The sequence below is a fragment of the Cucurbita pepo genome, chromosome LG09 (assembly GCF_002806865.2).
Source record: "Cucurbita pepo subsp. pepo cultivar mu-cu-16 chromosome LG09, ASM280686v2, whole genome shotgun sequence".
NCBI lineage: Eukaryota > Viridiplantae > Streptophyta > Magnoliopsida > Cucurbitales > Cucurbitaceae > Cucurbita > Cucurbita pepo.
The window spans coordinates 6,354,539-6,370,995 of record NC_036646.1 but is presented as its reverse complement, the minus strand read 5'-3'; the positions used below and the strand labels follow the sequence as shown (position 1 = coordinate 6,370,995).

General features: G+C 37.5%; 3 protein-coding genes across 3 annotated transcripts; 2 read left to right on the top strand and 1 right to left on the bottom strand.

The window, feature by feature from the left end:
- Positions 1-183: 183 nt before the first annotated feature.
- On the top strand, positions 184-2,558 carry LOC111802342 (transcription factor bHLH52-like). The gene has a single exon (XM_023686670.1). It carries the CDS (start codon positions 1,243-1,245, stop codon positions 2,074-2,076), a length of 834 nt encoding a protein of 277 aa, XP_023542438.1. The 5' UTR covers positions 184-1,242; the 3' UTR covers positions 2,077-2,558.
- Positions 2,559-2,712: 154 nt separating this feature from the next.
- On the top strand, positions 2,713-5,215 carry LOC111801340 (LRR receptor kinase SERK2). Its single transcript, XM_023685300.1, has one exon. It carries the CDS (start codon positions 3,237-3,239, stop codon positions 4,491-4,493), a length of 1,257 nt encoding a protein of 418 aa, XP_023541068.1. The 5' UTR covers positions 2,713-3,236; the 3' UTR covers positions 4,494-5,215.
- On the bottom strand, positions 4,987-9,131 carry LOC111801341 (C-factor). Its single transcript, XM_023685301.1, has 6 exons — positions 8,743-9,131; positions 8,259-8,411; positions 7,161-7,254; positions 6,770-6,852; positions 5,738-5,891; positions 4,987-5,423 (listed from the first exon to the last, which is right to left on the bottom strand). Exons 1-6 carry the CDS (start codon positions 8,890-8,892, stop codon positions 5,188-5,190), a joined length of 870 nt encoding a protein of 289 aa, XP_023541069.1. The 5' UTR covers positions 8,893-9,131; the 3' UTR covers positions 4,987-5,187.
- Between the last annotated feature and the right edge of the window lie 7,326 nt (positions 9,132-16,457).

Below are 16,457 nucleotides of genomic sequence, written 5' to 3'. Positions count from 1 at the left end.
TTTTTTTTTTTTTTTTTTTTTTTTCTTTTTTAAACATACTTTCAGATATTTTTAAAAGGAGGAATCAATTAAAAAAAAATTAAAGNTTTTTTTTTTTTTTTTTTTTTTTTTTTTTTTTTTTTTTTTTTTTTTTTTTTTTTTTTTTTTTTTTTTTTTTTTTTTTTGAAGCTCATTTCAATGGCGGGAAGAATCTTAATCCGAAGAGCGGCGTTTCTCCCTTTGAATTCAATCTTCAATCCACTATGTTTCAGCTAAACTCCTCGAGGTTCTTAAAACGTGTCTACTAAGAAGAGGATTTCACGTCTTTGTAAAGAATGTTTTGTTCCGCTCCCTAACCAACGTGGGATCTCACAATCTACACCCCCTTCGGAGTCCAATTGGCACTCGCTCCTCTCTCCAAGGCCGAAACCCAACTAGGTCTTGCCCGAGTTACAATGCGTCTCAAAAGGGTTGGCCTCTTGGCTCATCCGACAATTTAGGGTCTTACCTTAGTTTGAGTTCGATGAGATTTTGGGCACGAGTGCAAGAAGAAACATACTAAAGAGCATAAAAAGATGAAACGCATAATCCACTCAATCTTTGAAAATTCCGCCATGGTTTTTGGCTTGAATCAAGTACCATCTTTCGATAGTCTATTACAAGCAAACATTATAAGTAACAAAGATGATCATTCGAAACGGTACGCCCAAAACAATCCTCAAGCTCACATAAACATTTTTCGTTCTATTTATTAGTTGTGAAAAAATTTTCGTTACATAAACATTTTTCCAGTCCTATCACAGTCATGTCAAGATCACGACAATGCATGGTTAAAAATATTCGACCGTGACACTAAACACCAACGAGAAAGACGTTAGTAGTTTTTGATCGAGTCGATAACTCAAATCTCTCTTTTTGTGCTATTCCTACTCGTAAAGCAGGAAGAAGACAAGAAAATGCAGGTTGGATGGATGTCACCTTGATTGAAATCTTCGTAATTAGACCAAACCGTTCTGTCGAGAAGACAATTCAAGCTATAAACCTTTAAAATGAGATCGGATTTATATGAACCGAACCGAACCAATCCAAACCGCCAAATTCATGTCTCTCCTCCATTCCGACCAAAAGTAACTAACAACACAAATTCACAGTAGAGAGAGAAAATCGTGGGTTCAGAAGTTGGGGGTTTCATGGAGATTGATTATAACTGTTTCCTTATTTATTCCAAATTCAAAAACATCCCTGTTCTTCTTTTCCTCTTCAATGGCGGCTCTCACTTTTTTCTCCAATTTTTACTCTGACCCTTCTTCAATCAATCCCCAATTCCCCTGTTTCTCCCCCGAAATGTCGCCGGACCTCTTCTTTCTCCCTCCGCCGCACCTCGATTACGTCCCTGCCATGCCCGATGACTCTGTTTTTATCCCAACTGTCGCTCCGTTCTTCGACAACGCTTCTCCGTTTCTTTTCTCCGACGTCTACCCGTATTTCTCCGCTGAATTCTTCCCTTTTGATGAATTTGAGTTTCATTACTCCAAACGCCAGAGGATCGTGCTGGAGCAGAGTTTTTGCTACGGTGGTGTTGGTGGTAATGTGGGTGGCGGCGGTGGCGGATGTGGCTACTTTCCTTCGAGTTTGTTGGATGGGAGAATGGATAATGCTGAAATGATGAACAATGGCAATTGCTCGAAGACGAAACAGTTGGCGTCACCGAGTAACGCCTTATCGGTGCAGACAATTGCGGCCCGGGAACGGCGGAGGAGGATTACGGCGAAGACGCAGGAGCTTGGAGAGCTGATTCCGGGCGGTGTCAAGATGAACACTGCTGAAATGCTTAATTCTGCTTTCAAATATGTCAAATTCTTGCAAGCCCAAGTCGCCATTTTACAACTTAAGCAAGAAACAGAGCATGAACTAGAAGAACAAGAAACAGAGGATCTGCAGATTCTTGAATCCGCCATGATTCAAGAGAAATTATACTCAGAAGAACAGTGTTTAGTTCCAAAAGGGTTTGTTCAAAATCTTGCTAATTTCCCGGAGATTCAATCCCATCCGTTCATTTCAAACTCCATCAATCAGATCCTTAAAACAAGCAGCTAGAAAGAACAGTTGAGAGTGATCAAATGCAGAAGTATCTTGTTCATCATTTTGTTTTGTTCTTTGTTGTTGTTATATAGATTCTAGTTTAGTTTAATTTAGAGATTAGTTTCGATGAGATGCTAACCTCATGATGATCATTAACTGTTCTTTGTCAAACTTTATCATTTGATTAAATGAAACCCCTTTTCATTTTCTTGCTTCGTTTGTATAAGTAAGTGACTTGCGAGATTTTCTCGACTGCCAAATCGTAGGTTTATAAGTAAGAAATACGTCTCTATTGGTATGAGCTCTTGTGGAGAAGTCAAAAGCAAAATCATGAGAACTTATGCTCAAAGTGGACAATGTCATACTATGGTACACTATGGTGGAGCGTCGTGGTTCCTAACATGATATCAGAATCAGCCCTTAACTTAGCCATCAATAGAATCCTCAAATGTCAAATCTAGAAGTTATGAGATTTGAAGATGTAGTCAAAAGTGATTCAAATGTTGAATAAATTGTGTACTTTGTTCGAGGGCTGCAGAAAAAGGAGTCGAGCCTCGATTAAGAGGAGGTTGTTCGAGGGTTACATAGGCCTCAGGGGAGGCTCTATGGTGTACTTTGTTCGAGGATGGTTAGTAGGGAGTCCCACGTTGGCTAATTAAGTGGATGATTATGGATTTATAAGTAAGAAATTCGTCTTCATTGGTATGAGGTCTTTTTAAGAAGCTAAAGGCAAAACCAGGAGAGTTTTCGCTCAAAGTGGACAATATCATACTATTGTGGAGTTGTGGTTCATAACACCAAACACCCATTTTTCCATGTCATTTGCTTTATTTCTCGAGAAAATATCAAACTTTCCCGAGAAAAAAAAAAATCTCCTTTTTAATGACTGCCAGCAAAATTTTCTCGGAAACCAAACACAAAGACAAAAGCAAAACATCTAGACAAAGATATTCAAAATCCCACGAAAAAAATGGTTTTTTTTTTTTTTTGTACTCTCAACGGTTCTCTATTTTTCTCCAACATAACAGCCATAGCCTCCGAAAATGGCGGCTTCCACTTTCCACTTCGTCACTAACCGTCAAACCTACAAAGAACAGTTAAAAAAACATCAGACAATTCTTCATGTCTTTTCTCAAACTTCCTAAAAACTCAATCTTAATATCTCAGAATCATCAATGGCGGCCATGTCTGCAAATTTCATCTTGTTCCTCTCAACAATGGCGGCTTGTTCTTCTGTTATTTTCTCTGCTTCTGTCATTGAAGATCTTAACACCTTACACCCACCTTCAGATTTCAACTCTACAATCTCCAAAAACTGTCTTTTGAACCCTTCTCTTCGTTACTGCTCTACTTCTCCAATGAATCTCATTGAAATCTTCAAGTCCTCCATTGTTGCTAGCCATCTTTGCAACGATTCCCGCAACCCCAATTGTGTCGAGTCGTTTCCGAAAATTGATCTTCGTAGTCGCCCCAATATTGCTCCTTTGTATTTGTCGTTTCACTTCTTTTGGAAGTACTGTCCTCTGAGTATCCTCTCCATTGATCTGTCTAACAATTCTTTGAAGGGTAGTTTCCCTATGGACGTTTTGGAATGTAAACAAATAGAGGCTCTTGATCTTAGTCGAAATGATCTCGTTGGCGAAGTCCCGTTTCGGATTTTCTCTGATCTTACTAACCTGACTACTCTAAATCTGTCTTACAATCAGTTCTCTGAAAGTAGGATCTCTGATTCAGAGTTGTTCTTTAAACGGTTTAATTCGTCGAGTTTTATAAGTTCGGGTCTTCTTCCGGATCATAGGAAGTATAGAATGAAGGTTGTGATTCTGTTGATTGTGTTTCCCATTCTTGTGATTGTGTTAGTGTGGTTCTTGGGGTGGCTTTGCTTCCACAGACCTGATTTCTTACCAAGGATGTTAAGGAGGAAGCACAAGTTCACGCCGGCGATGCTCGGGGCAGCAACCGACGGATTTTCGGAGAAGAATTTGATAGTGAAGTGTGAGGGAGTTGATATTTACAGTGGAGTTCTAAGAGGTGGGACTGAAGTGAGGATTGAAATTTACAGGAGTGGGAATTCAAGGGAGAGTAGGAATGAGTTTATTGAAGAATGCAAGATCTTTACCCAATTATCCCATAAAAACTTGGTGAAGGTGCTCGGTTGGTGTCACAACCGACGAATGAGAGCCCTCGTGATCGAGGCATCGGAGGGAGAGAGTGTCGACATGTGGCTGTCGAGGTCGCGTCCACCATGGAAACCGAGACTGAAAGTAGCCAAAGGAGTGTTAGAAGGTATGCTTTATTTGCAGGAACAATGGCCTGCTGTTGATTATGATCTCAGGACAGACAGCCTCTTGTTGTCCAGAAAGCTAGTGCCATTGATTTCAAGGTTCAAATTGGGTCGTCAAAATTGCAGCTCAAGAAGTAAGTCAATCTAAACGAAACTCTACACATGGTTTTAAATACTACGATCGAATCATTCGGAAAGATTAATAGTACCGAACTCCCGAAATCACTATTCACAATAACTAAACAATTATCTAAATATGTTTTTCATGAAATCTAGCATTAATGCAACTAAGAAAACTAACATGATAATTGACGTATCAGATATCTACAAGTTCGGCGTGTTCTGGTTCGAAATGATAGTGAATAGGCAGCTACGGGACGAGATCAAGCGAGATGAATCTAGTTTCATTAGAAACATAAAAGCACAGATTTCCAAGAATTTGCAGACAGTGATCAATGAATGTATAGAACTACAGAGAGAAAGCATGGTGGATCAAGCAAAGACAGCAATGAACCTGGCATTGATGTGTACAGATCAATCACATGGACATCAGCCAAATTTGAAATACATATATGACACTGTAACTAGATTATCAAGTAATCAAAAGATGCAGGAAACTGAGAAAATTAGGCACAAGAGGATTCTATCAAGAAATTAAGAAGGTATGTTTATGTTGTCAATAACTACAAAGAACTCTGAAATCTATTCAAGTGGTTCTTGCCTCGTTTTCGATATTCAAGTCACTTCGTATTTGTTAAACGTGTTACATAATCATGCAATCATAGCAGCAGATTAGACCACCAGAAATTTATGACAAATGTAAAACTAGAGAGAAGTTCATGTTACCAAGGAATTTCCTGACCATCCCAAGCAAAAAACTTTCCATTGTCTTGGCTCTTTGCATTGTTGATGATTGTCATAAGCTTTTGGACTGAAAAATCTTTGGTAAAAAGTTTGCCTTCAGGAACATTTCTCTGAAATGGCCTAGACAGGTCTGTGTCCACTGTGCCTGGATGCAATAATATGCATATGATTGGATCTTTCTTCCTTGCGAATTCAACCGATACGTTTTTTGTCACTGTGAAAGCAAAAAGGGAATAGATTTTATATAACTATACGACGTCGAAATGCATGATGTTTAGTTCCTGTGTCGTTTATGCATACAAATAACTAACAAGTTTAAAAAATATATAATATGGTTTTAACAATATTTGTTGAATATGATTTCGAATGTCTGCAATGAATGTGTATGTGTGTCGGTATTGTAGATGACTCGTTTTGCTCGATTGAAGAGCATGGATGCATGTTATCATGCAGAAAAGTAATATATGCAAGGTGGATGGGAAAGGAATATGCATATAATCAGAAAAGGCCACAAGGAAGAAACTATACATTGGTTAAGTGCAGTCTTTGAAGCTCGATATGAATGCCATCCCCCAAGACGATTGTCTCCGATTGATCCCACCCGAGCACTTAAATTGGCAACGACTGCAATATCTCTTTCTGTTCCAGAGCCTCCTCCAGCCTTCAGAAAAGGCCACAAATGCTGCTCATATAAACCATAATCTACAGCAGTCAGTGTGCTAAATGTTGAAAAATCCACCAAGAATTTAAATGACTGACAGAAAACATATACTTGAGTTCAGAAAAAAAGAAATTCAATTGGTGGTTTATTTTGGTTGTCCCGTAACAACCCAAGCCCACTACTAGCAAATATTGTCCTATTTGAGCTTTCCCTTTCGGGCTTCCTCTCAAGGTTTTTAAAACGCGCCAGCTAGGGAGAGGTTTCCACACCCTTATAAAAAAATGTTTCGTTCTCCTCTCCAACCGATGTGGGATCTCACAATCCACCCCCCTTCAGGGCTAGCGTCCTTGCTGGCACTCGTTCCCTTCTCCAATCAATGTGGGACCCCCCAATCCACCCCCTTCGGGACCCAAAGTCCTTGTTGGCACATTCCCCAGCGTCTGGCTCTGATACCATTTGTAATAACTCAAACCCACCGCTAGCAAATATTGTCCTCTTTGGGCTTATCCTTTCTAGCTTCCCCTCAAGGTTTTTAAAACACATCAGCTAGGGAGAAGTTTCCACATCCTTATAAAGAATGCTTCGTTCTCCTCCTCAAATGATGTGGGATCTCACACCTTCAGACTAAATAGCGTTAGTATTTGGTTAAAGGAATAAATGCTCTTTCCTTTCCCGAAAGGAAATAAGAGATGGCTAGTCTCAAATGCAATAACTATCTCGGAATTATTTCAACTATACGTGCATCTTCAGGGATGAAGTTTCAACTGAATAAAAAGAAAACACGTTTTTAAAGAAACGCAGAAATAATTTCTATATCCAAGATTGAATGGACTAAGCCTACATTTCTTTCTGAAAGTTAATATTGTAGACATTCATAATGGTATTTGAGCGAATTTTACCTTGATCACTAGGATAGGACCAACAGCATTAACCTCATAAGCATGAAGCAAAGAAGACTTCTCCACTTTATTCAATGTAGTTTCTGCATTGGAACCAGAGCATGATCATCAATTGCTTAGATCATGACTACTATGTTACATGAACAAAAAAGAAAAATGAAAATTATTGACTACAATTATCAATTCTGTTACATAAATTAGGGGCCATATCTCCATTTTAGGTCGAGATCTAGCTTAAACTCAAATATATTTATCTGAGCTAAAATGAAACCTTGATTTCACTAACAAAACGTCGGCTACCACGTTGCGTGAAAACCCAACGGCACGATGAGGACTGTTACCGTTATACTGTTCAACCAACCAATGGATTTTTATTTCTCAGAAGAAATACCTGGTTGGAGTACATTAGGAATTGAAAGAATCCCAGATGCATTAATTAGCAGATTCAACGATCCATATCTTTCTCCAATGGACTTTGCAGATTCCTGAAGTACATTGTGACATTGGATGACACACAAATATTAGAAAATTTTACATGAAATTCATGAGTTAATAAAAATACTTAATCAAAACCATTCGAAACATAGAAATTTATATCGTATACTGCACAACCACCTAACTCAAGGCTTCAAACTTTTAGCCATCTGAAAGAACCCATAGTATAGATTTCAATACCACTTTATCCAAAAGTATCTCTATGACAACCCAAGCCCACCCAAGCCCACCGCTAGTAGATATTGTCCTTTCTTTCCCTTTCGGCTTTTACTTCAAGGTTCTTAAAACGCGTCTGCTAGAGAGAGGTTTTCACACCTTTATAAAGGGTGTTTTGTTCTCCTCCCCAACCGATGTGGGATCTCACAATCCACGCCCCTTCGAGGTCCAACGTCCTTGCTAACACTCATTCCCTTCTCCAATCGATGTGGGATCCCCCAATCCACCCCCCTTCGGGACCCAACGTTCTTGCTGACACACCGCCTCTTGTTCACCCTCTTTGGAGCTCAACCTCCTCACTGGCACATCGCACGATGTCTGGCTCTGATACCATTTGTAACAGCCCAGGCCCAAGCCCACCGCTAGCAGATATTGTCCTCTTTGGGCTTTCCCTTTCGGGTTTCCCCTTAAAGTTTTTAAAACACATCTGCCATGGAGAGGTTTCCACACCCTTATAAAGGGTGTTTTGCTCTCCTCCCCAACTAATGTGGGATCTCACAATCCACGGGTCCTTGCTAGCACACTGCCTCTTGTCCACCCCCTTCGAGGCTCAACCTCCTCGTTGGCACATCGCTTGGTGTTTGGCTCTAATACCATTTGTAACAACCCAAGCCCACCGCTAGCAAATATTGTCTTCTTTGGGCTTTCCCTTTCGAGCTTCCCCTCAAAGTTTTTATAAAGCATCTGCTAGGGAGAGGTTTCCACACCCTCATAAAGGGTCTTTCGTTCTCCTCCCCAACCAAGGTGTAAAAACCACATTAAAAGAAAAGAGTGAAACCTTAATGGTGCTTTCATTGGTCACATCCAACTCTAGAATGCAAAGGCGCTCAGAAAACTTGTCTTTTAACTCAAGAAGCCCTGTAGCTTTTCCAGGGTTGCGACAAGTAGCAACAACATGTCCCTTTTCATTCTTCTCCAGCAAATGTCTAACCTACACCAATACAAGTTTAAAGTCAATTTTCATTTGTTAAGCTGCAGCTAAAGTAATGAGTCGGAGCAATTTAGGTCTATAACTCACATCCCTTTCAGATTAACAAACATGAACAGCAAAAACTGATAATACTCAGAAAATCAAATCAAACAATTCACAACAGTCCACACCACAAAAACAGAGAAATAGGAATGAAGAAATTGGAAGATTTCATTGAATTCAAATGAACCTTTGATCAACTTCAACTGAATCATCCGCGAATAGCGAGAGAAACAAGTAATTGAACCGGAATAGAAATTGCTAGGGAAAAGAAAAAAACAGAAGAACTCACAAATTCGAGGCCAATTCCTCTGGAAGCTCCTTGAACCATGGAAACTCCACCTTCCCATTTGGCAGCAAGAGAGGAAAAACTAGCTCTCCGAGCCAACGATCTGAGGGTTCCAGCGGCGAACATTGGGTGATTCAGAAGTTGAAGCTTCATATCCTGATTGGTTTTCGAAGCGATGAGTGTTGAATGCCACAGGCATCCATTATGGAGCTTCTTCGAAATTGTTGGAGCCTATTCTAGGCAGTAAATGCAGTAGAAATGGCATCCAGAGCTCCATGGCCGAACTCTCGAAAGAATTGTGGCTGCCGTAGCGCCACATCTGCGGAATCTGTACAACACACTCTTTCGTTAATTAGAAGCCTCCGTGGAAGTTAACCGATGAATGCGTGGCTAATGGAATTCAAGCGCCAGGCTAATGGACCCAAAGGGCTCGCACAACCCGTAAGGCTGCTGGTCGGGTTAGCTTTTCAGTGATTGTGCGACACTGGTTCTAATCCAGCCAACAAGTCAATAATATCAACTTATGTTCGAGCCTCAAATCAGAAATATTTTAAAAAACGTGAGAGATAAAATACATTAAAAATAATTTTGAAAGAAAGTAATGTTATAAGCTAAAACTGAGTAACATGACTTTGATAGCATAGCATATATGTAACGACGGTATTTTCCTACTAGAATAGAGCTGTTACTATATGCATGACATGACCTTTTTATGCGGAAACATTCGTTTAAAATAATTCATAAAACATGTCACTGACTTAAACGTTTGCTTTTAAGGGCCTTAAAACAAAACAACGAAAAATAATCAAATATGACATATAAATAAAACAAAGAAAATATTAAGCGATGCCCGTGATCTAACCTAAGAGCTACAAAATAAATAAAATGCGACTATCCTAAAACAAGTTCCATGGTCTTCAACACGACGTATCTGTCATCTGTGTAGGGTGTCTTGCCTTTACCTCAAATATAAGAATAGCACAAGTCATTGAATATTTTAAGAAATAGTTAGTAACACGTACAAAATGATGAGACCTATCATTTAAAACCATCTTCTATTAGGCGGCTTTCCAGTCTTGACAATTGGATGTATAATATTTCTGTACAACACGACTCACACGTGTGAGCGTAGGCCCACTAGGCGCGTTCACACACCCCTGGGCCTACTGATCGAGCTAGCACTCTCTGAGCTATTGCTGGACACTCGGAGGGAATAGTGACTGTTGTAGCATCATGGTGAACATGATGGTCATTTCAGCCTCGTAGCATATGTGTTCGTACTCGTCATAAAAGAATAATATCCCAATGCACGTGAATATACAATTATGCATGAGGTTCCCATATTTTTCATCGTGGCGTAATAAATCATGCAAGACAACCTCCATTCTTTCATCACATATTACACTCGCTAATATGCGTAGGAGTTGTGCATCGTAGATTACATATCATAGTACATCATGACATCTCATAACATAACATAACTTTTCGTAACATAACATGACATTTCATTTATACCATAATATTATTTGGCATATCATATAACGACACTTAACATAATATCACATATCACACATATGACAAGTGCAAGGCCACTAGGCACGTGTCATTATACATAAAGCAATTCTTCCAATCAAGCCTATAGTAGAGTCATTTACTTGGTTGGCTTAGACCGAATCTACTATGACCCCTTGATGCTAGCTTAACGCTCCTCTCTAAAATTTATTTCTACCTAAGAAGTCCCACAATCATAAATTAAAATTTTACTACGGAAATTGACTTATCTAATTTTGCTTAAAATAATTTAAACTAGCTAAAAGGTAGTCATACTAACCTTAAACGCTTCCGAAGAATTGAAACCATTAGGAAAGGGTCCGAGCATATCAAACCTGAGTCGGATCAGTTGAAATGCCAGCCTGGAGCGATCAGAAAATGTATTTTCCGACTAGCTTTGAGCTGCCCTAATGAGATGAAAAGGAGAAATTGTTGTAACTTAGTAAGTAAAGAAACCCCATTTACAACGGAGTCCAAGTCCCCCACTTTCTCAACCTAACCGATGTAGGACAACATTTTTTTTTTCTTTTTAAATTTTAGGTTATTACAATATAACCTATGGAGGAAGAATTAACAACTACTCGTATTCCCTTATAGTACATTTTAGGGCATTTTAACCCTAACAAGGGTAAACATGATTTTGGTGACCGATCATACACCCTTATACGAATACAACAAGAAATAGTAAAAGCCTATCTAAAACGAAAACAAGTAAAAGGGATTTAAAACGGGCATGCAACTATGGACAACATGTCCTGGACAAGCATGATCGAGACATCCAGCATGTGACTATAGACAACACACCTTAGACAAACATGACAGTAACACTAAACACAACGTCTTGAGTCTACAAGTAAAAACTAGAGGACTTGGACGAGTGTGTGCTTTTAGCATTAAGACACCGTCAGACAGAGAACATAGCAACGACTTAAATTTTCATACAAATTCAACAAATATATATATTTGAAAATATTCAATAACACGATAATAAAACTTCACATAGGTTGCTATCAAATTCAATAGGTATAATTAGATAAGTGTCGATGTCAATAAAAAGCATCTCAATTATTTAAGACATTACATCCAGGATATAACGACCCATGTCAGACCAACACAACATAAGTTGTCAGGTCATCCAACACAAAATTGCTCACAGCAAAACACATTTAACCATGAAATTCTTACAATTAATGATCGTGATCTCAACTCATTTATGTACCCCTCATTTATTCCGATTTTAAAAAATAATAATAAAAAAAAAATTAAAATAATTAATGAGCTATGAGTTGGCTGTTTCTCTCTCTACATATAAATTAAATAAAATTAATTAGTTAAAATAAAATAATAAAAAAATAAAATAAAATAAGTAATGAAATTGGGGTGGCTGCTTCACATGGCAGGACACTTGGTGTACTAACACACAACAGTTACCCTACGATGGACCCTCTTTTTTTTAATTTATTTTTTTTTTCCTCTATAATTTTTAATATTTATCTGAATTCATTACCGATATGTACCCAGAATTCAGATCAAGATTCAGAATCTGAATTCAACACTTGATGACCCCGACATTCTCCTGCATCTCCACTACTTATGTTACTTACTTCTCATTTGTAAGAATGAAAAGTATCGCTACAGATCAACACGTGATTCTAAGAGTAAACACTATCTCTACAGATCAACACATGAATCCTTCCAATAGTGGTAAACTTATTGTGAGATCCCACATCGATTGGAGAGATAAACAAGTGTCAGTGGGTACACTGAGCTTTAAAGGGCAGTGGACATTGGGCAGTGTGACAGCGAAGACACTGGGCCCTGAAGGGAGGTGGATTGTGAGATGCTAAATCGATTAGAGAGAGGAACGAGTGTTAGCAAGTACACTGAGCTCCGAAAGAGAGTGGATTGTGAGATCCCACATCGATTGAAGAGGAGAACGAAACATTATTCCTAAGGGTGTGAAAACATCTCACTAGTAGACACGTTTTGCGGAAATGAAGAAAAAGCCCAAAAAAGACAATATCTACTAGAGAGGTAGACTTGGGCTAGAGCTGCTCTTAACTCGTAACTTAATGATTGAGTCACTCAAAAGAAAGGTACACCTTATTGGTACACGCAGTAAAATCAAATAAAAATAATTTAAAAAAAAAAAAAAAACAGGCAAACAGAAATTATGACAAAAAATATGTACATGTCACAACCAAACCTATACAAATTAAAACAGTATTTCCCCACAATATGAAAATGTTTGGAAAAAAATAAAAAATTATATAATTTGTCACAAAATATTTGATGCTGCCCCAAACACTGCCCTACAGAGGGGGGATAGTGTGTTGCTCAAGAAGAGAATCCCAGTTTTATTTTGTTTTCCTCTGCCCTTATCATGTCCCAACATGGGGCAGCTCTTTTGTCCTTACCCAAATAAATCCCCATTTCATTTATATTATTATAACCTCCATTTTTTTTTTAATTCAAAACTATATATTATAAACTTTAGGGTTTATTATTTTTATTATTTTTCTATATCATATTGCTAAAGGACCACATCAGAATCCTTGCTGTCTCACTATTAAATTAAAACCTAGACTTACATAATTTTCAAAAATATAATTATTTAATTCTTCTACTTTTATTTATTTCCTCCACTTATTAATAAATAAAAAATTACTCGACCGTAATTAGTTTTTCTTAACCCAATCGTAAACAAAACACCGTTTATAAGAGTGTGAAAACCTCTGCCGTTACAACATGTTTGAAAACTCAGTCAAGCCGTCTGTAATAGCTCAAGCTCACTGCTATATTGTTCTCTCTGAGCTTTCCATTTAAGACTTCCCTCTCAGGGTTTTTAAAACACGTCTGCTACGGAAAGGTTTCCACACCTTTATAAATAATGTTTTGTTCCTCTCTCCAACCGATGTGGGATTGTCAGCGTCTTTGATGGCACTCGTTCTTCTCTCCAATCGATGTGAGATCTCACAATCTACTTCTTTTCGAGCCTCAACGTCCTCACTAACACATCACTCGATATCAGCTCAAACCCACCGCTAGTAAATATTGTCTTCTTTGGGCTTTTCCTTCCAAGGTTACCCTCAAGGTTTTTAAAATCATCGGTTAGGGAGAGGTTTTCATATTCTTACAAATAATGTTTTGTTCCACTCTCCAACCGAGGTGAGATCTCACACAGACTTTACACTCCAACACACAAAGGTTCGAAAACGTAAGATCCCGTCAACCAACCCTATTAAATTTCGAACAAGTGCTTCAAGTTCCCCTAACGTTCTTCTCGTCCCATCATTAAGTTGATGAGATAGAATGAATGACCTTTTTAACTTATATAGAACATCACATCTCATTCATTTCTTCTCCTACAATGAATACAATTTGACCATGATGATAGTCGACCACCCTCCACAACACAAATTTGATACTTTTTTTTTTTTTTTTTTTTTTTTTTTTTTTTTTTTTTTTTTTTTTTTACTGTACGGTAAAAATAAACAATGGGAAGCTGAAAACCCAACAAAGAAACGTAAGATTATAACCCATCAATGACCAGTTTTTGTTGCATTGGGATTGTGACGTCAATGTTGAAAAACTTACCTTCTTGATGAGGGTAAAAAGTGAAAAAAAGAGAAGATAAAAGTGGAGTTACTAGGGTTAGGGCATGAGATAACAAATAGAATAAGACTATGATTGGAGTGGTAAAAGTAAAAAAAAACTGATGACGGTAGATTCTAAAAACGTCTCGTCAAAGCCTTACAGATTGGTGATTCTCTTCATAATTATTGCTCCACTTCAAAACTTCCAAATCTATCAATTACTTCCAAAAAAAACATAAAAAAGTTCTCAAAGGTAAAAATAATTGAATATTTACATTTTTTAGGGTACCCACCGAGAGGGTGACGCCCGAGTAAAGAAGAGATACATCATTTAAAGTAAAAAATTTCAATTTTACTAAATGATTTAGCTTTGAACGAGATTCCTCTCTCCAACCAATGTGAGATCTCACAATTCACTCCCTTCGTGACGTAGCATCATCGTTGATACTCGTTCCTCTCTCCAATCGATGTAGGATCTCACAATCTACCCACTTTCGAGGCCAACGTCCTTGTTAGCACACCATCTAGTATCTATCCCCCTTCGAGGTTCAAAATCCTCGCCGACACAGAGAGAGCACACCATTTCGTGTCCACCCCCATTTAATTTCTATAATTATTGCTCCACTTCAATCCTTTCAAATCTATCACGTACTTCAAAAAAAAACCTATTGAAGGTAAAAAAAATTGAATATTTACATTTAATCGACTTTTAGGGTACCCACAGAGAGGGTGACGCTCGAGTGAACAAGAGATTTGAATGAAAGTGATTATGAAAATATAAGATTACTACACACACACACATATATATATATATATATATAATATGCACCTTTTTTTTTTTTTTTCGGTACCTAAATCATAGGAATTTTACCAAAAGAGTAAAATTTTCAATTTTGACTGAATGATTAAGTTTCGAATTTCTATCTAGCTCTAAACGAGATTTACGAGACAATGACTTAAATCTTTTGTTGCATTATTTCGAGTTGAAAGTTAAAGCTGTTTTCGTACGATCTAATTAACTTTAGGGTAGGGTTATATGATGTTCGTGCATGGGTCGAGAAAAAGAAAGCATTTATAAGAATATTACAAGCATGATGTTGATTGTTAATTATACCCTAAAGACTAAATGAAACCTTTGGAACACCATTTTCCACACATTATTTGCTAACTTTTGGGTTTCTATATTGATCATGAAAAGTGGAGAACAAAAAAAAGGGTTTTTATAAATTTCAACCCCACAATTGAATTATTACACTATACCCACCAATCTCTCTATGAGAAAAGTCAACTCATGTTGACTTTCAAAAGACGAGTGGAAGTCCCGAGAACGACCTAAAAATAATATTACTGAAGTACTAGCGTGTAAAGACTGTCTCTATATTTAACGATATCGACGTGGGTCGTTTTACTGTTGTAAGTTGATTTTAACGGTCTCAGATGCTAATAATTATGTGAAATTAAAAAAAAAAAAAAAATCAATTTTTTTTCTTTCCTTTTTGGAACTCAAAAAATCATTTAGTTAATTAGTCAACCAAGTCAAGATTTAAAATTTTAAATTTTGTGCTAATTTTAATAAGGGGAAAGAAGGGGCTTTTGCACATGGTTCCTTGCACTATTGCCAAGGAAAACACAAGACTTTGAGTGTTCTCATTTTAAAGAATTTTAAATAATATATATTACCTATTTATCTCGGGATATTCATATGACCTAATAATCTGATCAATTTGAACTACTCGGTAAAAGCCGAGTTGAGTTGGATTTTTTTTTTCAATTCAGTCGAAATTTTGGAACACTAAAAAATTTGGGTTAATTTGCAGGTTGACATTTTTTTGATCGGGTCAATTCGATCAAACTGAAAATAGGGTTACAATCCAACCTAACCCGTTTAAGATTATTGTGAAATTAAGAATATTTGACGTTTATTACTTAAGTCAATGATGAGGTGTGACTTGTAAATGTTTGATATTTGAATTTTATGAGATTTTAGTTATCAATGTAATATGTACCGTGGATAAGTAAATTTTTTTAGATAATTAAAAAAAAAAACTCAATAATCCAAACCAAACCAACTTGAAAATAGAGAGGGTGTATGACTGTTCACCAAAATCCACTTGTCACAATCGCACTTTTAATGGCAGCCGACTTGCGATTGTGCGGCACTCACTTTCCAACGACAAGTGAGCTAAGCCAATTCGTTCTAGCCAAACGATGTATGCTCGAGCCTCTGGCCTCGGTTTTAAGAGAAGGTTTTAGAAAGCGAGGGCAGAGAGAGATTTTCGAAAGAGACATTATATAAGCAAACAAGAGAGAAATAACAACGGCTTACAATATATAACCTTGGGTACGGAGAAGTTGACATGTCTTGACAGGGCTAAAATGCCTCAAAATGTAGATTAGTTGTCATTTCTTCCTACCTCGGTTATATGCTATCAAAACCATTGTTGTTGTCTACTCGTTTTTAGCTTATAACATTGTTCTCTCTAAAATTATTTTCAACGTATTTTCTCACTCACGTTTTCTAAAACATTTCTCTCAAACGTCACTCAAGGGTCGAGCATACGCTGATATTTT

Excerpts from the sequence above, each read along its gene's own strand:
- LOC111802342 (XM_023686670.1), top strand. The coding sequence starts at position 1,243 with ATGGCGGCTCTCACTTTTTTCTCCAATTTTTACTCTGACCCTTCTTCA.
- LOC111801340 (XM_023685300.1), top strand. The coding sequence starts at position 3,237 with ATGGCGGCCATGTCTGCAAATTTCATCTTGTTCCTCTCAACAATGGCG.
- LOC111801341 (XM_023685301.1), bottom strand. The coding sequence starts at position 8,892 with ATGAAGCTTCAACTTCTGAATCACCCAATGTTCGCCGCTGGAACCCTC. Across the intron at positions 8,412-8,742 it reads GAGGAATTGGCCTCGAATTT|GTTAGACATTTGCTGGAGAA; the intron begins GTGAGTTCTTCT and ends GTATTGGTGTAG. Across the intron at positions 5,424-5,737 it reads AAAGACTGCACTTAACCAAT|TGACAAAAAACGTATCGGTT; the intron begins GTATAGTTTCTT and ends TTGCTTTCACAG.